This window comes from Malaya genurostris, chromosome 2, assembly GCF_030247185.1.
Source record: "Malaya genurostris strain Urasoe2022 chromosome 2, Malgen_1.1, whole genome shotgun sequence".
Taxonomy (NCBI): domain Eukaryota; kingdom Metazoa; phylum Arthropoda; class Insecta; order Diptera; family Culicidae; genus Malaya; species Malaya genurostris.
This window is the reverse complement of record NC_080571.1, coordinates 314085620-314106868: the sequence shown is the minus strand read 5'-3', so window position 1 is coordinate 314106868 and position 21249 is coordinate 314085620. Positions and strand designations below refer to the sequence as shown.

The following is a 21249-nucleotide window of genomic DNA, read 5'->3' as shown; positions in this document are numbered from 1 at the left end:
AACACAAGAAATCGCCACCAACTATCGATGGCACAAAAAATTATACACAGATGCATCGCGAAAAAACAACGGAGTGGCCATCGCAGCATGGGACCCACAAGACAGATCCAGCAAAACCAGTAAAATAAATCCCAACGTGAGCATCACAAACGCAGAACTCATGGCAATAAGAGACGCAATCAATATTTGCATCGACAAAACATATGATAAAGCAGTTATTATTACGGATTCTAAGAGCGCCTGCAAAATGATTGAAAACCGGAACATAATTACCAATAACCATATAGTGCTTGAAATTTTCCAAGCAATATACAAAGCTCAACAAATGAATATAGACATATGCATCCAATGGGTCCCCAGCCACGTAGGCATAGGAGGAAACGTCGAAGCGGACTCACTTGCAGTACAAAGTACAACAGATCCACAAAATAACTTCGAAACCCTAACATTAGGGGACACTATATGTTACGGGACGAAGGACAGTTCGGAAACTTCTTTTTAGCAAACTCGAAATTGATGGTTGGAGTAAGCTTCAAGCTAGAAATTTAATGTTGATTTATAAATTCATTCCTTCTTTTACATCTTAGTTTACTTACAATATAAGTCTTCTTCGTGTACAATTCGTCCTACTGTAACAGTCCAATATTCATTCTATATTTTAACTGCCTGTAATATCCTAGGTTTTAATCATTTCAATTTGAAGATTTAATTTTACTTACGATCTATATTTAAGTTTATTTTTTAATCAGAAAATACATATTAACGAGGCACTTGTTTCTTATCGCGTGTGACACTAGTTTTATTTGACATTTCTACCTGTACCGACATTTCGAAGGGGCTTATCGTGTCTTCTCTTTGACGCAGCATGATCGCTGATCTGTGTTGCCAACAGGCCCCCACCCGTATTGCTTGTAGTCTCTTCAGCTATACCAACATTAGACTCACGTACGTCCAGGGCAGCGAGCATCGTGGCCGGTCGTTGACGAATCCCAGTTGAAGTGAGAACATCAGCTTTACGTACTCGGCCATCTGCTCCAGGATACACTTGCAGAATTTTACCCCTAGTCCAGCTGTTCCTAATGTTCTCATTTACAATAAACACCAAGTCGCCTACGTGCAACTGTCTCGCTTCCCCGAACCACTTCGTTTGCCTTGTAATAACCGGTAAATACTCATGGATCCAACGAGTCCAGAAGCGGTCTAACATCACTTGAGCGAGGTTCCAACTCGATCGCATTATCGTACGAGGGTCCACTGGTAACTTAGCAGGTTGTCCAACACCACTAGAACTGAGTAGCAAAAAGTGGTTTGGCGTGAGTGCTTCTTCAGTTGCGTTGTCCAACGGAATGTAGGTCAACGGGCGTGTGTTCACCATCGCTTCTATTTCAATTAATACAGTAGATAGAATCTCTTCATCCGGATTTCGAGCGACGGGAAGATAAGCAAGAGCGACTTTGACAGAACGTACGAGGCGCTCCCACACCCCACCCATATGGGGAGCGTACGGTGGATTAAACTTCCATTGAGTTGCCGCGTTCGTGAAAGTTCCGGCTAATGAACTATTGATTGCTTCAATCTCCGTTTTGAGCTCTCGATTCGCTCCTTGAAAGTTGGTTCCTTGATCGGAGTATATCTCCAACGGTGCGCCACGACGTGCTATGAATCTACGAATAGCCATCTTGCAAGATTCGGTACTTAGATTGTAGGCTACTTCCAAGTGGACAGCTCGCACTGTCAAACAGGTGAAGAGCGCCACCCATCGTTTTGCATTGCTGCGCCCGATCCGAACAGTGAGAGGTCCAAAATAGTCTAATCCTACAAATGAAAATGGGCGTACATAAGGCGTTACCCGTACAGCCGGAAGCGGACCCATCCGTGGTGTCTGTGGTTTGGACTTGTATACTTTGCACCAGTTACAACGTTTACATACAATTCGAACGGCAACTCGTAGTGCAGAAATGTAGTATTTCTGAATTATTTCGTTCACCACAGTTTCACCATTTGCGTGATGAAATCTACGGTGGTACCAATCAATTAGAAGATGAGTGACGTAACTCTTCTTAGGTGCTATGATAGGAGATTTCATGTCCTCTGATGCCCACTTCGCCTCGCGCATACGTCTTTCCATGCGGATGATTCCTCCTACGCCAATTGATGGTGAAAGTTTGTAAATTTTGCTACTTTTCTTAATCGGCTCTTGTTGGTTTGGTGGAAGTAATTTGTTACGCTGCAGTATTGCAAACTCCTCAGCATACTCATCCAATTGGACAAGTTTCCATATGGTAAATTCAGCCAGCTTTAGTTCTTCGCTTGAGAGAACCTCGGTGATGGGAACTGATTCATGTAGCAATTTCCTTTTACAGTTATTGTAGAAACGATTCATGAAGGCGACTGAACGTATTAATCGTTCGAACTTTGAGAACCGTTGGAAATCTACAATTTGCTTCGTGACGCTGTGTGAGAGAACATGTATTGATCGCATTTCTTCTGAGGTTTCAGTTTGTGGTTGTTTATATTGTGGCCAGCAATCCATCTTTTCGTAAATAAAATCCGGACCATTGAACCATCTGCTGTAATCCAGCATGGTTGTTTCTTTGGTCCATTTAGTGGCGTCGTCAGCCACATTCAACTTCGACGGTACCCATCTCCAGTCATCAACGTCGGTTGCTTCCAAAATCTCGCCGACCCTGAATGCTACAAACTGTGTGCGTCGTCGAAGATCTGACCGTAGCCAAGACAGCACCGTGCTGGAGTCGCTCCATAGAACTTTTCGCGTTATTTTTATTGTATGATCGGAAATGACAGTCTTCATTAGTCGTGTTCCCAGGACAGCTGCTTGAAGCTCTAATCGAGGTATAGAAAGCGGTTTTATAGGAGCTACTTTGGTCTTAGCAGCAACGAGACTACACCTCACAGCTCCATCATCTACTATGCGAAAGTACGCAACAGCAGCGTACGCTGATTCGCTCGCATCAACGAAGATATGCAGTTCGAGACTATCATATGCGTGCGATCCATATCCAGGGAAATAACAACGAGGGATTCTAACATTTTCAAGTTGGCGTAGCAGTTGAACCCACAGGCGCCAACGAGGGAATATATCCGTTGGAATCTGATCATCCCAACCAATCGCTGATCTCCACACATCCTGCAAAAGTACTTTTCCATGAATAAGCAAAGCCGCTACGAATCCTAATGGATCGAAGACGCTCATGACCAAACTCAACGCTTCTCGTTTGGTTGGAACAACTTCTCCGCTCAGCAGTGAACGCAAATCATCTCGGAGCCCGATCGAATATGAGAATACGTCGTCTTTCGGTAACCAAGTCATTCCCAACACTCGCTCTACTTTATTACTTTTATCCATTCCAAAGCTCTTCGCCGTCGTTGAATCATGCTCTCCTATTCGTCTCAGCACTTCCGATGAACTCGACAGCCAATTTCTGATTTCGAAACCTCCTCGAGCGTGAACAATGCTTACGTCGTTTACCAGTTGCACTGCTTCGTCGACCGTATCTACGCTGTCCAGGTAGTCATCAACGTAGTGGTTTTTCATAACTGCTTCACATGCTACCGGAAATTCGATTGCTTGCTCATCTGCATTCTTATTTTTTATATATTGTAGCGAACACGGAGAACACGTGGCGCCAAATGTAGCTACATCCATGATGTACACTTGAATCGGCAGCTCCGGATGATCCCTCCATAAAAAACGCTGAGCTTGGCGGTCTTCCGGTCGTATGAACACTTGGTGGAACATTTCCCGCACGTCTCCACTAACAGCAACTTGTTTCTGACGATACCGACTGAGCACAGATGACAATGGAGTGAGCAGATCCGGTCCTTTGAGTAGAACAGAGTTCAGGGAGATTCCTTGCACAGTAGCGGCAGCGTCCCACACTACTCGTACCTTTTCCGGTTTTTTAGGGTTAATAACAACTCCTAACGGCAAATACCATATCCGGTTTCGATCTATTGCAGAGAGTTCACTATTAAAGGGTGATTTTTTAAGAGCTTGAGAACTTTTTTAAACAATAAAACGCATAAAATTTGCAAAATCTCATCGGTTCTTTATTTTAAACGTTAGATTGGTACATGACATTTACTTTTTGAAGATAATTTCATCTGCCACAACGTCGAATTTTCAGTGAATGGGCCCTAGAAAAGTTGGCAGAAAATCCGCTTTTTTATCGACAAATTTTGTTCAGCGATGAGGCTCATTTCTGGTTGAATGGCTACGTAAATAAGCAAAATTGCCGCATTTGGAGTGAAGAGCAACCAGAAGCCGTTCAAGAACTGCCCATGCATCCCGAAAAATGCACTGTTTGGTGTGGTTTGTACGCTGGTGGAATCATTGGACCGTATTTTTTCAAAGATGCTGTTGGACGCAACGTTACAGTGAATGGCGATCGCTATCGTTCGATGCTAACAAACTTTTTGTTGCCAAAAATGGAAGAACTGAACTTGGTTGACATGTGGTTTCAACAAGATGGCGCTACATGCCACACAGCTCGCGATTCTATGGCCATTTTGAGGGAAAACTTCGGAGAACAATTCATCTCAAGAAATGGACCGGTAAGTTGGCCACCAAGATCATGCGATTTGACGCCTTTAGACTATTTTTTGTGGGGCTACGTCAAGTCTAAAGTCTACAGAAATAAGCCAGTAACTATTCCAGCTTTGGAAGACAACATTTCCGAAGAAATTCGGGCTATTCCGGCCGAAATGCTCGAAAAAGTTGCCCAAAATTGGACTTTCCGAATGGACCACCTAAGACGCAGCCGCGGTCAACATTTAAATGAAATTATCTTCAAAAAGTAAATGTCATGTACCAATCTAACGTTTAAAATAAAGAACCGATGAGATTTTGCAAATTTTATGCGTTTTATTGTTTAAAAAAGTTCTCAAGCTCTTAAAAAATCACCCTTTAGAAGCAACATGAGCATAGCCCTTTGCTTGATAATCTGATATTTGCTTTCTAACATTGGCGTACAGTTCTGGATTTCTAGCCAGTCGCTTTTCTAAACAAAAGAGTCGACGTTCTGCCATAGGTCTGCTATTAGGAAAATCTACCACATCATACTTCCACAGAAGTCCTGTTTGAAATTTCCCACCTGGTATACGAGTTGTCGTCGCTTCCATAATTTGTTTTGCACGTCTGTCTTCAGCGGAATCTAACGCACTCGGCAACATAACACCGGTACTTTCTACGCTGAAAAATTTCTTGACCAGTTCGTGAAGTTCTTGATCCGTAGACTGGGAGCATACATGAAACAAGCGATTAGGAATCGTGTCGCTGGATGTTCGGGAGTTCCCACTAAGTACCCATCCGAGCCTGGTTTTGGTTGCCACGGGTTCATCTCTTTTCCCTTCTCGCTCTTTGAGCGACGTCATCATAGCGGTATTATTCAGTCCGATCAGTATGCATGGTGAAGCATCATCATAGCTCTTCACAGGAAGCCCTTTAAGGTATGGAAATCTGCGCACTAACTCGGCAAATCGGATTGACTGTTGAGGTAAGTCTAAACTTTGTACGGTACGGACATCTTTTAGAATAAAACGATTTACGGAATCAACTCCCGAGATAGAAAGTTGTAGTTTCTGTGACTCTTCCTCCGTTCGCTTGACGCCATTGGTCCATTGCATACAAAGTGGAGATACAGGACCCACCACACCTAACTGATCCGCTATACCTTTTTCGATAAGTGTAGAATCGGAGCCACTGTCAAGAAAAGCAAAGGTTTGCAAAGACTTCCCATTTGCATACAGTAAGACGGGAATTATACGGAAGAGCGTTCGATAGCGATAATTTTGGTGTACGGAAACCATCCCGGAGGTTGAACTTGAACTTGAAATACAATGTTCGGTAATCACAGGGTTGCCTGGATGAAGTAGTTTGTGATGACGCAGTTGACAATCATTTAACCCACATAACGGGGCTTTACACGGCCATCTGCCGTGTGAATATAGACATCTTCTACACAGATTGACATCAGATATTATTTTCCAACGATCCGCTAAACTCATCCGTTTAAATTTATTGCAGTCTTTTGGTTTGTGTCCCGTTAAATTACAAATCGCACAAGGACGCTCTTTTCTGATTTCTACCTTATCAGACTCGTTAGCACTTCTGCTCTCAGACCGGGTGACACTCGTTGAAGCGTGAGAATTCATGAAAACTTTTCCTTTGTGGCGATTATTCCTTTGAATATTTGACTCCGTAATTGTCGTAACGCTACTAGCTGCTCTTATTATAACATTCATGTAGTCGGCGAAAGCTCGAAGATCAGCTACCATAACCTTTTGTTTATGCATTGCCCAGTCTAATTTTATGTTGGCTGGAAGTTTCTCCACGAGTTCCTGTAGTAAAATTGGATTGGCTAAATGCATTTCATGTTCTCTGGTTTTGGAGCCGGGGTATCGCGAACTTCACTCAGCAGAGTATTTATAATGGCATCTGGGCGTCCGTAAAGAGTTTGAAGTGTATTCATCACTTCCGAAACGGTTGAGGGATTTAGCAAAAAACAACTAACTGCTTTCCTAGCATCTCCACGGATAGATCTTTGCAGTCGCATTAGTCGCTGTCCGTGTATCCACACATCTGTGTAGAGGTTATATAACTGCTCCAAAACAGCGGCCATTCCGCAGGGTTGCCCGTAAACGTAGGGAGATCTTTTGATACAACATGGCGAGCTGCGAGTTGTTGTGCATTCGGCCCTTGCGATGGTTGAGAAGAACCGCAAGCTGGTATGGGGAACGAGCATATTGGATTCTGATAACTCGACACACTCAACACTGGAGGGCGATACGGCGGTGCATCATAGGGCATACCCACACCCGGTGGTATATCATACGACGAAAACGTTACATTTTGTGTCACGGGGGGAAATACAGGTGTGGTAAACATATGTAAATTGTCACGGTTGTAATCGGATACTACCGTTCTTTGGGGAGGTAAATTAAATGATGAAAAGGGCATACCTTGTGTCACGGGGGGCAATATGGCTGTGTTAAACATATGGAAATTCTCACTGTTGTAACCTGATACTACCGTGGTTTGGACCGGCGTTTGAAAATTCGATAGCTGCGCGGAGGTCATTGCCACTGAACATTCTTGAATGTCGGGAACAATAATTTCTCCATTACGTTGAGAAGTTCGAGGTGTTGATTGACCGGCCGGTTGTATCATCGCTAAAGAAGTCGTCACAGTACCAGTGGGTATTTTACAGAAAGAAGTTGAGACGGGAGAGATCAGGTCGACATAGGATAGACCTGCCGTGGTGATACAAGTGTTGATTCTCTTTCCACCTATTGGAAAACAAGGCATACGTGAGCCGTCACCAATTGCACTGGTCACAACAATGGTTTGTGCATGCGGAGGATTCGAAGCTGCTTGCGACGTGAGTCCGGAGGGGATCTTCTCCCCAGATTTGGAACTCAGGGTCACTGCTGGGTGCTTATTCATCCATTCTTGCACTTTGTTTGCATTATAACCGAGGCTACGGAGACTTCGTGTGCTTTTCCTTTCGTCATCTTCCTCCAGACGAGCTTGCAACAGATCGTATTTTCTGGCGACAAATGCTTTTTCCAAGAGCAACATGTTCGCTATGGTTTTATCCCTCCTTTCCATTTCTAAACGAATCGCTTTTTCCTGCATTTCTTTATCCAGTTTCTCCTTTTCCAGCAAGAGCCTGGCGTGTACTTCTTTTTCATCAGCAAGCCGCTGCATTTCCAGACGTATTTTAGCACTTGGAGTTGACGATTGTGTATCGGAACGTGAAGGTACTGGCGGACAGAACTGGCAGAAGTACGCTCTGCTCTCATTAGCAGTGCTATCTCCAACACCGGCGCAAGTGAAATGGCTCCAGAATTGGCATCCGTCACATTGGACCATTTGACTGTCTACTTCGTCAGGTTGGTTACATATTCGACAGTTTCGCGGTATAAGTTCCGATTGCTCTGTGGCAGAGGCTTCCGCCATTTTGTAACTGGCGAACACCGCGTGGGCTGGATTATATTCTTGAAGTTCTGTTACGGGACGAAGGACAGTTCGGAAACTTCTTTTTAGCAAACTCGAAATTGATGGTTGGAGTAAGCTTCAAGCTAGAAATTTAATGTTGATTTATAAATTCATTCCTTCTTTTACATCTTAGTTTACTTACAATATAAGTCTTCTTCGTGTACAATTCGTCCTACTGTAACAGTCCAATATTCATTCTATATTTTAACTGCCTGTAATATCCTAGGTTTTAATCATTTCAATTTGAAGATTTAATTTTACTTACGATCTATATTTAAGTTTATTTTTTAATCAGAAAATACATATTAACGAGGCACTTGTTTCTTATCGCGTGTGACACTAGTTTTATTTGACATTTCTACCTGTACACACTTAAATTTTTTAGCTGAGTCTCGGCAAAAAAATGCCGTGATTCGCACAGCCGAGTAATCAGCAATCATCTCGGCAAAAATAAAATTACTGAGCGTCTCGGCATCCTAAAATTTGACAAACGTCAAATATTGCCGAAATCGTCAGCATAAGATTTACTGTTTGCTCAGTGAAACGTTCACTGAATATTCGGCAATCCAATAAAACGAAAAAATGAAAAAATAAATTACCGAATCATCAGTAATTAAAAATCTTGTCAATTATTTTGTTTGTATTTATTCAGGATAAAAAATTCATTTTATTAACACTTAAAGGAGGCTTACAAATTTGTTGTCAGTAGTGCTTAAAGCCTACCTGAAAACATGTAGCATAAATAAAAAGCGGCGTTTCCAGATGCGGGCACCTTGAGTCGAGCTGGAAATATGAAAATAAAAATATATATTGATTTTTGGCCTACAAAAATGTTCAATATTTAATGATGCATATACGGTATTGTTCAAAAAATAAACTTACTTTGATCTATTGAATTATTCCATGCATTGGGTTATTTTTTCGCCTATCCCCCAAAGTTTTGTCTCGAGGACGCTTTGAGCCCCGTGTTGGGTGTTTTTCCCTTATAATCGCGAGTGCTCTGATAAAGTCGCTTTTTATAAAGCGAAACATGTCACTATATTTATTCAATATTTGTACTTGCAAGTGGTTCCACGCTTCTTCGAAGATTATCCATTTTTTCACTAGAGAATTTCATTAGAAAATAATCGCACAATGCGAAGCGAAAATGTAACGCGGCAATAAATGACAGCTGTCGTGCTGAATCTCGGCATCAGCTAGCGCATATTCCGAAATCTCGGCAAACGTCTCTGCTGATGTCGGCATATCTGTTGTTTACTGATAAATTCAGCAAGCAATTATGCCAAATTTCGGCAAAGTGAAGCATTTTACCGAAATATCAGTGAATGCATTTAACGAAGTTCAGAAACATGTGTATTGATTGCTGAGCAATCAGCAAATTTACGTGTTGCTGATCAGTTTCGGCATTTTATTATGCCGAGCTCAAGAAATGGCTTTAAGTGTGTACCGACATTTCGAAGGGGCTTATCGTGTCTTCTCTTTGACGCAGCATGATCGCTGATCTGTGTTGCCAACACTATAAAATTAGCAAAAGAGGAAATCTGGTCAAATTGGATTTCAGAATACCAAAACATCTCCGGCTACAAGGGAATAAAACACTTCGAATTTTCAAAACATCCATGCCGAAAAGTTTGGTATATCGAAAAAGGAATAAATCAACTAACAACCGACGAAAAAATTACCCTAAATCGAATCAGGTCTAATCATTGCAATACAAAAGATCGAAAATTTAAATGGGGATGGGAATCAGATGATCTATGCGATATGTGTGAAGAGGTGGAAAACATCGAGCATATACTATACGATTGCGCGAAATGGATGATAACCAGATCCTACTACAAAGTACTGGAAAATAAAAAACCTTTAAATGCCATACTAACAGACAACAATGAAAAAGAACTTAAACAAATAACACAATTCCTACAAGAAGCCGAAATAACTTTCTAAAGAAGCCAACACAACATCGAAAAATTCACAAAACACAATAACACGAAGGCCGGCGAGATGGACCAAACGTGGTCTTAGCCGAGAAAAGATGTAAACAAAAAAAAAAAAAAATAATTGTGTTTAGGATACTGCAATTTCAATGTGAACAACATTTGAACAGTTTTATAGTTTCTACAATGGATGAAGCAACCGTACGAAATCAAAAGCGCACTGAACTCAACCTGGAGCGCCAATTGCATCGGAAGGCGGAAATCGACATCAACCGAACCGGTCTCGGTGAAATGCTGCAAGAGGCACAAGAGATCGAAAACATAACTAGCCAAGAGATCAAGGGTCTCGCGTCGAGAATCAAACGACGAAAGCATGCTGATGCGAAGGATCTTTTGAAGCTTAGCTACGGGTTTCAACAAAGTGCTGAAAATATTTCCGTATTCCTACGGATAACCGGCTCGATCAATGTAATCGTGAAGGCACTAACCGGCCAGTCATCCGAATTGCAAGAGCTGGCTGGAGAATGTTTGTGTAATCTTACACTTGGGGATGAAGTGTGCTGTGAAAAGGTGGCCACTTTTGCCGGAACGTACTTAATAACATTTCTGGAGAATTTGAATAATCAACAAATAAATGTATGTTTCAAAATCAATTAATTTCGTTTTTGTCAATACAATTCATTCCGTATTTCAGAGTACGTGTATTTGGACCTTGCAGAACATAATTTCTTCAGGAGTAAAATCCATGAAAGTTTTGTCCTCACAAGGGATTGTAGCCCGATTCATTCACCTTTTGAGTGAAACCGGAAATGACTTGCTTTATACTGAGATCTTATTAGCCATCGATCTGATATTAGAGTACAAATTTGATTTCATCAGGTGAATTTGTTAAGTACTATCAAAAATATCCTTTTATACGTAGTAGTTTTATACATTTCAGCAAAGATTTAGTTTTGGTCCAATTGCTACCGATTATATCTTCAAAGAAACCACAGCTTAACAGTTTGAAGGTGCTTTACAAATGCTTATTTCTCATTCGTTTCGAAACTCTGCACCAAAATACATTGATTCAAGTTACAAATCACTGCATCGAAAGTTTTGCGGCAACACTCAGGCAAATGTCTCATACTACTCGCTGTGCAGAAACGGTGTTGGCAGTAAGAATATTGGCAAATTTGGTAGCAACGAACGAAGCACCATACAGCAATATGTTGTTGAGCGAGTCTCAGCAAAGAAACGTTGAATTGGCAAATCTTTTCAATGCGAACTCGGAGGCAGGTCACATACAAATTTGCAGAGAGTTTCTGTGGCTATTTGGAAACCTGCACATTGCAGCGAATCAACTGCAACTTGAACATATAGAGTTGGCCAACTTACTCCAAAATTTGAATGTTCCAGAAGTATTAGTGTGTTGTTGATAATTCCAGGAGCATATTTAAAATTATCAACAGTTAAAATAGTTTACTAACTTTGTTTAATAGCTACGTTTAAATATTGGATTTTCTAGTGTACCACACATTATAATTCGAAAGTCGTTAATTGTACAGAATGAATATAATTTATAAAGAATAAAACTGAGAATAACATTTAGAATTGTGATGATATTTATTTTCCCTTCTAGTAACCGCCGAATACATTTTATCTTACGTTCGCGTGATTACTCAAACAAATTTCATATGAGTAGAATCCGACACAAATTGACCGGACCCGATTTGGTATAATTTCAGCTAGGAATGAGTCACAGAAATTGGTTGCGTCTAAATGAAGTAAAAAAAGAAGTAGTTATGTATCCCATTTGGTTGATTCTACACAATTGGCTCCGTAGCACCGAAGATTGTAAATAAAAACCAACCAACAGTGTTGATTGCCGCGGCCGTGCTGAATACTGCTGACCAGCTCTGTGTTAGCTCTAGAATATGACCTGCCAGGTATACTCCTAGGAACCCTGGAATCGCACCCACAGTATTCATCAGACCGAACACGCTACCCGAGTGGTTTGGCGCGAGATCTTGTGGATTCACAGTAACCGCGTTATTGTGGAGTCCTGAGAGACCTGTACAAACACATTTACTGTGTTATTCTTCAACAAATTGTTATATCAAATACGTACCAATAATAATTGACATGCATGTCAGCGCGATGTTGAACTCCTGTGTATGACACATCATAAAAAGAGCAACATTTTGTCCAAGAAAACAAATGCTCTGCACCAGCTTTCTGATTCGAATCAATGGCCATTGTTTGGCAATTAATTTCTCGGTAAGAATTTTACCGAAAAAAGTTACCGGCGGTAGTGCCAGCCATGGAATCATGTTTACCACCCATCCCTAGAATATATACGAATTGATTAAATAAAGAATTTTGCATTATCTTACAATAACACCTTTGCCAGTGGAAAATTTTCATGAAAATATGTCGGTAACCAGGAAAGTAACACGAAGAAACAGTTCATTTCACAGGCATGTGCTAGAACACAGGCCCAAAATGACGCTCTCCCGAACAATCTAAGCCACGGGACGGCCTCAGTGGAACCTAGTTTCGAACATATCCTACTAGGCTGAGAGATGTTAATGATCCGATTGCGATCGGAAGACATTGTGTAGTAACGTAAGAAAAGGGTCCAAGAGAGCCCTAGAAAGCCAATCACCCGGAACACCGTTGGCCATCCAAAATAGTCCAAGATAAACGAGCCTAGAATTCCAGTTAGCAACGTTCCAAGCGCTGAGCCGGATGTTAGGATGCTGAAGAAACTAGTTCGTTCATTTGCACTCAGATTCTGACTAGTGATGCTAATCATGCTAGGAAAATGGATACCCTGACAGGCTCCATTAACGATTCGTACCGAAACAATGAACGGTATTGAGTAGCTCGATAGATACGAGGCAGACGTAATTATATTTGGCATCCAGAATGTGATTAATGACCATCCAATGGCAGCAAGTAATATCACTCTCTGGCCTCCAAATTTGTCGCTAAGATAGCCTCCGAGCACTTGGGTTAGAGTGTACCCCCAAAAGAATGAGCTCAACACTGTGCCTGAGTCCGTTTTACTCCATTTGCGCTCTGATGCTACGGCTGGAACTAGAAGAGGCATCGTCGTACGGGTCGAGTATAGCATGCATGTTCCTACAAGCAACGTTAGGAACCATGTCCGTTTCTCATTCCTACAAAATATGTTTAATCAAAATAACAGAAATAGTCATCGAGGCAAATGATTCCATTTACCTGGTCCATATACTCTGAGTGTCATTCAAATCTCGCAGAAGCGAGTATTTTAGTTTTTCTTCCATCGGAATTGGCTTCACCATTTTACTGTCCTACCTCCGTTCTGGGAACATCGATTTTCGATGATACTATTCCTCGGGCAGTTTCATTTTTGTGCTTGAAAAATTTACTACGACGCTATCAGGCTTACGATTTGTTACAAATAAACGCCAACCAGGCATACGGCCACGGCAAATGTTTTGCTTTTCTCTTTCAACTGCACATAATGCGAAGGAAAATCATTAAATATACCAGCTGTCTACCTGACAGTTCCTGAAGAGGGGTATCTCAATCAGTGGAAAGTTGTAATATATAGCAGCCCTTACACGAGACAATATTATTGTCAATACAAGGAGTATTGACAATACTTTTGATCGTGTAATGGAAACTTCATTGGATTGACGAAAATATTGTCAAAAAATCAAAACTGCTCATCAATCCGACAATACTTTCTCTCCAGAGAAGAAACTATCAAATATGTGCAATGAACTCTCCTCTCAATGTTTCAATGTTCAGTTGCAATATTTGAAGCTTCAAACGTTTGATTTGTTCGAAAAATGCAGACTCAAGTTACCAAGTCATTTGGATTGACGGTATTGACAATACTTTGGATTGACAATAATATTGTCACGTGTAAGGGCCGCTTATTGTAAGCCGTCGCAATAGGGTATACTGTACCAAATGTGTACTTGTTAAAATGCGTTAATGTCACATACACATTTAGTTTTCATTACCGAGCTCAGCAATATTTTTACTTACTTTTAAACAATATAACGTCCGGAATTAGCTCAGTAATTATTTTTTTAACGAACGTTAAAAGAAACTGAAGTATTCGCAATGTAGTTTGAATTTTGATATCAATATGACTTATCACCACAGACTAACAGACAGGACACTCAAATTAGATTCTTCAATCATTTTAACGGTCATTTCGAATATTCCTTTATTTGGGACAGTACTCACATGTGTCATGATGGCGCCACATTACTTTATCAAAAACATCCTGTCTGTCATCTAGACTGTGTTTATTTTTTTCAATTACCAACAGAGTTGCCATTCATACAGAATTACCTGTAATGTATTGATTTGTATACGTCCATGCGAATTTCATGCAGGATACAGATTTAATACATATTGCCAAAATTATATACAGAATTATGCCTACTTCGCATCCTCCAACGCAATACTAAATCGAACCCGTTTTGTAACAATATTTACTTGCTTCTGGTCTACCGCCACTTAATTTCGGGTGAAAACTACCAACACAATAAAAAATAGTCTAGATGAACAACGTTGAGTCAAATAAATGGTTACCTTCCAACATCGCGAAAAAGTTAAATATATTATCAACGTAATCCAATAATTTATTGTGACGATTCATTTTCAAAAGTTTCTATGAAATCAGGCATCCCTGCAAGCAGCTGATCGGTGTTGACAAACGAGGGGAAAGCAACTAGTAAAAAAAACTTTTACGTAACACAAGGGGTGTACCGATAGTAAATAGTTCGTGCAGTACAATATAGGTGGAACTAGTGCATCACGAAAAATTATTTTTATAAGAATTTACTCATACTGTCATGTCTGTTAGTCTGTGTTATCACACTATAAGATTCGATTCCGTTGTTCGGTAATTTATTTGACGAAAACTTTCGGTAATCAATAGAAAATACCGATATTTCGGTACATAAACTTCATTTTACAACAATTATGCATATTTTTACCGGACGATCAGTTTTACGCAAGTTTTTATTACATAATTCTGTAAATAGATATACAATTCATACGGTAAATTTGAACAGTCGCCGAGCACGGTAGAAACATAATGGTAAAATAATCTTCCAATAACCGAACTTCTGTAAATACTGATTGTCGTGAAAACTAACTGTCAAACAGTTATTAAAATTTTCAGTAAGTGTCTTTTTATTTACCAAATGAAAAAATATCTTGAAGGGTTCGTCGAATGTAATGAGGTATAAGTGCACCAGTTTTTAAAACATTAGAACTACTCAAGGGGCAAATCACTCTAAACTCTAGACAATCTCATACTAATAAACTCATGTCATTTCAAAATAATCTTCTCTAATCTCATTTAATCCCAACTAGTCTAGATAAGTTTAGGTAATTTAAAACTAATCCAACCTAGTTTTGCCTTATCTTGTTTGAAGTGTATCTGTAAATCGAGCTCCCACGCAGAGATGCCATTTATACAGATTTATCTGTATTATACAGATTTTTACATGCGCATACAGATTTAATACAGAGTACAGATTTTATATAGATTTCTCAAAATAATACAGATTTATACAGATACCACAAAAAGTAAGAAAGAAATTATGAAACTTTTCCTTCTGAGCGTGTTTGATTGCCCATATTAAAATGAAAATGTTTTCGTGCAGTTGTTTGATGATTGAATGATGAACGCTGAAATACATTTATATCATAATTTGAAACCAATTTGAACTGATGTTCAAGGAAGTCATGGCGTCATGAAACTTTATTGTCAGACTGAAAAGTTGTTTGACCTGACTTGACATTGCATGTTGGGCGTTTGAATTCCATGTTTGAATTCCAAGGCATCATTTTCAAACGAAAAAAGTATATGGATTTACAATTCAATTGTGGTTGATAACAAAAACAATTAAATATCGTCGTTGAATGTTCTTGTCAGTGCGGCAAGGACTTACTATATAAAGGAATGCTCCTTGCATCTGCCATTCTATAACAATAATCTAATGGAATAACATCTTTAAACATCATTTTATTTCCGAAATTTCCTTTCATTAGTGAATACAGATAAATACAGATTTTTCATACAAAGCAATACAGATTTTCTAAGAAAATATATGGCATCTCTGCTCCCACGTTTACAGCTTCTTATGTCAAAATAATGCTTTTCCAGTTCTCGACTAAACCACAGACTAACAGACATGACAGTATGAGTAAATTGTTATAAAAATATTTTTTCGTGATGCACTAGTTCCACCTATATTGTACTGCGCGAACTATTTACTATCGGTACACCCCTTGTGTTACGTAAAAGTTTTTTTACTAGTTGGTTTCCCCTTCGTTTGTCAACACCGATCAGCTGCTTGCAGGGATGCCTGATTTCATCGAAATTTTTGAAAATGAATCGTCACAATAAATTATTGGATTACGTTGATAATATATTTAACTTTTTCGCGATTAAATCTGTATCCTGCATGAAATTCGCATGGACGTATACAAATCAATACAATACAGGTAATTCTGCATGAATGGCAACTCTGTTGGTAAATTAAAAAAATAAAAACAGTATAGATGACAGAGAGGATGTTTTTGATAAAGTAATGTGGCGCCATCATGACACATGTGAGTACTGTCCCAAATAAAGGAATATTCGAAATGACCGTTAAAATGATTGAAGAATCTAATTTGAGTGTCCTGTCTGTTAGTCTGTGGTTATATACCATTCAGCATTGGCGATTCTACGCTGTTTTAATGGAGCAGTAACAAGATGTCCGGTTTTTCGGAAGAATGATACATACATTATACATGAAGCACCGTGATTTTATTTTATCAATATTTCCTTTGTAAGATTGTGCAGTATCCAAGAAAAAAAAGGGAAGTTATTTTAGTTATCTTGGTTTTATTTAACCCCGGTTATGGTCTTTTGGCGGAAGATAAGAGTTAAATACAATACAACGCTTTTGTAATTCATGTATAATCATTACAGACTTTCCTTTCGCTGGACCTTTTTGATGCTCTTTACCTTGAGCAGACCCTGTCAGCTTAGAGCGAAATAATCTTCAGTTCAGCACCGCCATCACAGAGATGCCAGGTCTGCAGATTTGTCTGTAAATCTGCAGATTTGGGGTATAGTGCTGCAGACATTTTTTGTTGTGCAGACTTTTGAAATTCTCGCAGATTTTTGCAGACTTTCGAAATTATCACAGACTTTCGTCTATATTTACAGACTTTTAAAATTTCCGCGACCTTTTGCGTGTCATACTTTATAGAGAAATTGCTGCCAGCAAGACATACTTGCTGACTGCAGATTTTTTTTTCAGATTTACAGACCCTGTCTGCAGGTATTTGAAATTTTTACCTGGCATCTCTGCGCCATCACAAGGCATCACATTCAACATATCATGTCAATTTGACGTTTCTCTCCCCTGCTTCTATGTACCTCTATGTACGAGATTCGATGCGGACTCGCTTGAGGGCGCCATGTTAGCAAAAATTGATGTTGCGAATTATTTGTTCGGGAAATGTGAGAGCTGGATATCTTGTTAATATGATGTCTTTGCCTTGATGAACACGCAGAGAAATGGAGCTTGTTTAAAATAACAAATCGGTTAGTAGATTTTTAAATCTGATTCATGTTAATTTCAATCTAGAATATGGTTGTTTTAAACCATTTTCTCCCTTCAACATCAACAAAGATCTCTGTTCAATGTGAATAAATATTTTGGTCTTGCCAAACGAAAAAAATAATTGTTCCAGCTGATTTTATTCTTGAAATAATTCATCAATGTATTGCGTTTCAACAAAAGCAGAGTTGATTTTATTCGCAATATCTATGTTGATTCAAGTCTGCTTTATCTTTATGTGAAGAACAAAATTTATTCATTTTATCTGTTGTCTTGTTTGTGTAATGATACAACCAAGTTTATTGTTCAAAAGAACCGTATCAGTCCTATTTCTTATAAACCAGAGTCGTTTTTTTCAGTCGTGAATGAACAGAAAAATTTTTTACGCGTTTCAAAAGTAAAATTTTATCTGCTTATATATTTTTCATCGGGCTTTTCATCAATCCAAGCGTAAGTATTGATAGTTAATAATATTAGAAACTGCAATAATACGTATTCTTAACAACATATATTTGATGCAGGTTATCTCTATCTTCACCGGAAGGGCACCGGATAAGGGTACCGAATCATTGAATACTATAAAAAGTAATATTGGATTGATTGTGGTATGTAGATAAATATTATAAATGTATAGAATATAAATGTAATTGGAATTCCTTACAAATATATAAATTGAAGAAAAATGTACCAAAAACAAGCCTTCAAATTATTTCGGAAGAAATCATTTTACTAGTAAAAACAAAACAAAATGAATATTTTTTACAAACAAAAGCGTAAGTTGAAATACTAATCATTTCAAGTTGATATCTTATCATTTATTTCAACTGCCAAGTTTATAAATTCAAAACACTATAAATATTACCTTTATCCAAAATTAGTTCATTTTGAACTGATTTTGCAAGTTGAATTTACTATGAAATTGTTTGTCAACAAATTGACAGGAACGCACAAGTAAAATATTTGTTGGTATTAACAAAATATTTATAGAAACAAACTAATCCACTGAGCAAAATCAAATACCTAGTTTTGTTGTTTCAAGCAACAATATTTGCTATATTAAACAAATTTTTCTTTTGTCACTATTTCAACAAAATAAATCGTTACGTGAAACCCAGATTTAGTTACATTTACAATATTTTTCTCTGCGTGTACATGTAAATTGCATTGTCTGATTTGTTCAACTGCAGTTCATATACCTTTTTTATGTCGAGCCACATTGTTCCGTTCAACAAGGTTTCAATTTAGCTTACTGAAGGTGAATACTTTTGGAAATCAATAACAATTGTCCTTGATCGAAAAGCCACTGCCGTTGCATTTTGTTCTTCAGGTTTGCTCATATTGAGATCGTCTTATTAGTCATTGTACTGTATTGTTCAAGAAATTCATTCTGGATCACACAATTACCATTGAATTTTAAAAAAAACGAACGAAACACGGTAGCCCGCGTGATCGTGCGTGAGCACTAGAACTTGTATACGGTATACGGTTGTTGAAATAAACTACGACGAAAATCGAAAATGATCTCAAAGAGAGTTTCCCTTTTCCACCATGCCAAATGTTATAAACTCACTATAAATAGCACAAACAAAGTCGAGTGACAGTGTTGTGGGCACCATTTCTAATCACTCAACTATACGAGGTTGTTGAAATATTTCAAACGAAATTTCGGAACATATTAGAATTGAATCAAATCAAAACAACTTGCTTGATTTTATATCGAACGATTTTATTCCAAGTGGGCAGATGCCTCTGTAAATATCTAATCCAACATTTTAGACATGTAAGGACCATCCAATTCATAACCCATTTTCCGGTAGTAATTTCTCGTTCCAACTCCAGAAATAACAGCAAGTTTCTTACTTCCATGTTCTTCACGTGCGATGCGTTCTGCTTCTTCCATTAACAACATTCCAAATCCTTGATGTTGAAACTTTGTCGGATCCCTAGCATTAACAGGAACAACTGATCCGTATACATGCAGTTCTCTGACAATCGAGCAGTTGTCGATCAATTCCGGTCGGAACGTATCCGGTGAGCACTTACGAAGTCTTAACAAGCCAACCAGTATGTCCTGTGAGGGGTCCTCGTACGAAAGGAACGTTTCCCATCCTCCATTTGCAACGTAATCTCGCCGGATAAGTTCCACTTCATACGGTCGTACTTTATTGTGAATTTCCTGGATGCCAACTTCTCGAGTGCGAACATCACGACAGTCGGTTCCAAGATCTTTCATTCGAGCGAGGGCAAGCTCTCGAAGATTGCCGTGTTCTACACCGGAACTGACTAATGGCATTGGAATATCTCGCTGAACGCGATAAACTCGTGTCCACGGTGGCACCAGTGCTAGGATTTTCGCAACCAAGTCAATCAATGTCGACGGCGGATAACTCTTATAGCGACCTGTCTTCCACAGCTCGTATAATCCGGTGCCACGAATAACTAAGGTTGGGTAGATTTTTAAACCGTCTGCACGAAAATCGGGATTTTCAAAGAACTCTATGAACTGTTCTATGTCTCGTTCAATATCCACATTCGGCAGATCAGGCATCATATGTGAAACTACTTTAAATCCGGCATCTTTCGACATCTGAAAACTCTCGCATGTGGCCTTCACTGTATGGCCACGGTTTGTATCTCTGGCGACATCTTCGTACACGGATTGAACTCCTATCTCCAGTCTAGTGCAACCATATGCTAGTAAATCTGACAGGTGGCGATTCAGGCAATAATCTGGACGAGTTTCGATTGTTATACCTATACATTTGGTATGAGATTTTTCCGAATAGCGAACCGCTTCTTCTACGCTAGAACTCGTATGGCCCGATAGTGCATCGTGAAGATTACGAACGAAATAGTCTCGATAATCTTCCGGAAGACACATAAACGTACCACCCATTATTATAAATTCAACCTTATCTACCGAATGACCCAATTGTTTCAATTGTTCTACGCGATGTCTGGTTTGCAAAAATGGATTGTACCTTGCCCGGATCGCTCGCATCGAGGTAGGCTCATAACCGGTGTAGCTCTGCGTCGAATATTCAAAATCACTATCTGGTCCTCCCGGACAATAAACACAAATGTTTCCGGTCATATTGATGTGAGGACACCGGTGTGGCTTGCACATCACAGCAACAACGGCAATCTGAAAAAAAAATACAACCGCTCTTATCTAGTGTAATTCACAACAGAAGCTAATTAACAGAAACACACCCCACTTGCCGTACGGATTGGTTTCGCTTTCAGTTTCGGCAACAAAATCGGTTTCGCTTCGTGAGGAACCGCTGCAATGATGTCTACCAACCTAGGTGCACTATCTAGGCCATAGTTAGACGAAAGTCGTGTTTTCAAACGGTTCAAATTAACATTTTTACCATCACGGTGGGCCTTCAGCAACTCTTGAATGATTTCACCTACCACGATCAACATTCGTTCGTCCCGGCTCAAGCCAGCTCCTGTACAAGAAACGGTAAAAATTATAATGTCAGTGAAAGTTTTGCAGTGCACCGTACCTAGAGGTTTTTTCTTAGTCATATTTCGTTAAAAGACGTGTTTTCACGTAATTTTTGAGGAAAAATGCAGAAATTATTCCGCACTATTCTAAACACGACTCGATGACACAATAATAGTCTTGACGTTTCACGAGAGGTGTTGAACAAGAGGCCAACAATTTTTGTAT

At 39.3% G+C, this 21249-nt stretch overlaps 4 protein-coding genes across 4 annotated transcripts; 1 reads left to right on the top strand and 3 right to left on the bottom strand.

Annotated features, from left to right (window-relative positions):
• Positions 1-799: 799 nt before the first annotated feature.
• On the bottom strand, positions 800-5394 carry LOC131429308 (uncharacterized). Its single transcript, XM_058593371.1, has 2 exons — positions 5115-5394; positions 800-3942 (listed from the first exon to the last, which is right to left on the bottom strand). Exons 1-2 carry the CDS (start codon positions 5392-5394, stop codon positions 800-802), a joined length of 3423 nt encoding a protein of 1140 aa, XP_058449354.1.
• A 4652-nt stretch (positions 5395-10046) lies between these two features.
• LOC131431164 (uncharacterized) lies at positions 10047-11544 on the top strand. The gene is made up of 3 exons (XM_058596717.1): positions 10047-10593; positions 10652-10836; positions 10898-11544. The coding sequence occupies exons 1-3, from the start codon at positions 10144-10146 to the stop codon at positions 11373-11375; spliced, it is 1113 nt and encodes a 370-aa protein (XP_058452700.1). The 5' UTR covers positions 10047-10143; the 3' UTR covers positions 11376-11544.
• Positions 11539-13480, bottom strand: LOC131431163 (voltage-gated purine nucleotide uniporter SLC17A9). Its single transcript, XM_058596715.1, has 4 exons — positions 13183-13480; positions 12341-13121; positions 12068-12284; positions 11539-12010 (listed from the first exon to the last, which is right to left on the bottom strand). The coding sequence occupies exons 1-4, from the start codon at positions 13263-13265 to the stop codon at positions 11763-11765; spliced, it is 1329 nt and encodes a 442-aa protein (XP_058452698.1). The 5' UTR covers positions 13266-13480; the 3' UTR covers positions 11539-11762.
• Positions 13481-19275: 5795 nt separating this feature from the next.
• LOC131431162 (elongator complex protein 3) lies at positions 19276-21218 on the bottom strand. The gene is made up of 3 exons (XM_058596714.1): positions 21083-21218; positions 20784-21025; positions 19276-20715 (listed from the first exon to the last, which is right to left on the bottom strand). The coding sequence occupies exons 1-3, from the start codon at positions 21102-21104 to the stop codon at positions 19330-19332; spliced, it is 1650 nt and encodes a 549-aa protein (XP_058452697.1). The 5' UTR covers positions 21105-21218; the 3' UTR covers positions 19276-19329.
• Positions 21219-21249: the final 31 nt, after the last annotated feature.

What these genes read in the sequence shown, in the direction of transcription:
- LOC131429308 (XM_058593371.1), bottom strand. Translation starts at nt 5,394, where the DNA reads ATGACGTCGCTCAAAGAGCGAGAAGGGAAAAGAGATGAACCCGTGGCA. An exon ending in GACGACAACTCGTATACCAG is followed by an intron (nt 3,943 to 5,114) that starts GTGGGAAATTTC and finishes ATTTGCCGTTAG; the next exon opens with GAGTTGTTATTAACCCTAAA.
- LOC131431162 (XM_058596714.1), bottom strand. Translation starts at nt 21,104, where the DNA reads ATGACTAAGAAAAAACCTCTAG. An exon ending in GACTAAGAAAAAACCTCTAG is followed by an intron (nt 21,026 to 21,082) that starts GTACGGTGCACT and finishes TTTCTTGTACAG; the next exon opens with GAGCTGGCTTGAGCCGGGAC. An exon ending in CAATCCGTACGGCAAGTGGG is followed by an intron (nt 20,716 to 20,783) that starts GTGTGTTTCTGT and finishes TTTTTTTTTCAG; the next exon opens with ATTGCCGTTGTTGCTGTGAT.
- LOC131431163 (XM_058596715.1), bottom strand. Translation starts at nt 13,265, where the DNA reads ATGGTGAAGCCAATTCCGATGGAAGAAAAACTAAAATACTCGCTTCTG. An exon ending in ACTCAGAGTATATGGACCAG is followed by an intron (nt 13,122 to 13,182) that starts GTAAATGGAATC and finishes CATATTTTGTAG; the next exon opens with GAATGAGAAACGGACATGGT. An exon ending in AAAATTTTCCACTGGCAAAG is followed by an intron (nt 12,285 to 12,340) that starts GTGTTATTGTAA and finishes TATATATTCTAG; the next exon opens with GGATGGGTGGTAAACATGAT.
- LOC131431164 (XM_058596717.1), top strand. Translation starts at nt 10,144, where the DNA reads ATGGATGAAGCAACCGTACGAAATCAAAAGCGCACTGAACTCAACCTG. An exon ending in TGAATAATCAACAAATAAAT is followed by an intron (nt 10,594 to 10,651) that starts GTATGTTTCAAA and finishes TCCGTATTTCAG; the next exon opens with AGTACGTGTATTTGGACCTT. An exon ending in TACAAATTTGATTTCATCAG is followed by an intron (nt 10,837 to 10,897) that starts GTGAATTTGTTA and finishes TATACATTTCAG; the next exon opens with CAAAGATTTAGTTTTGGTCC.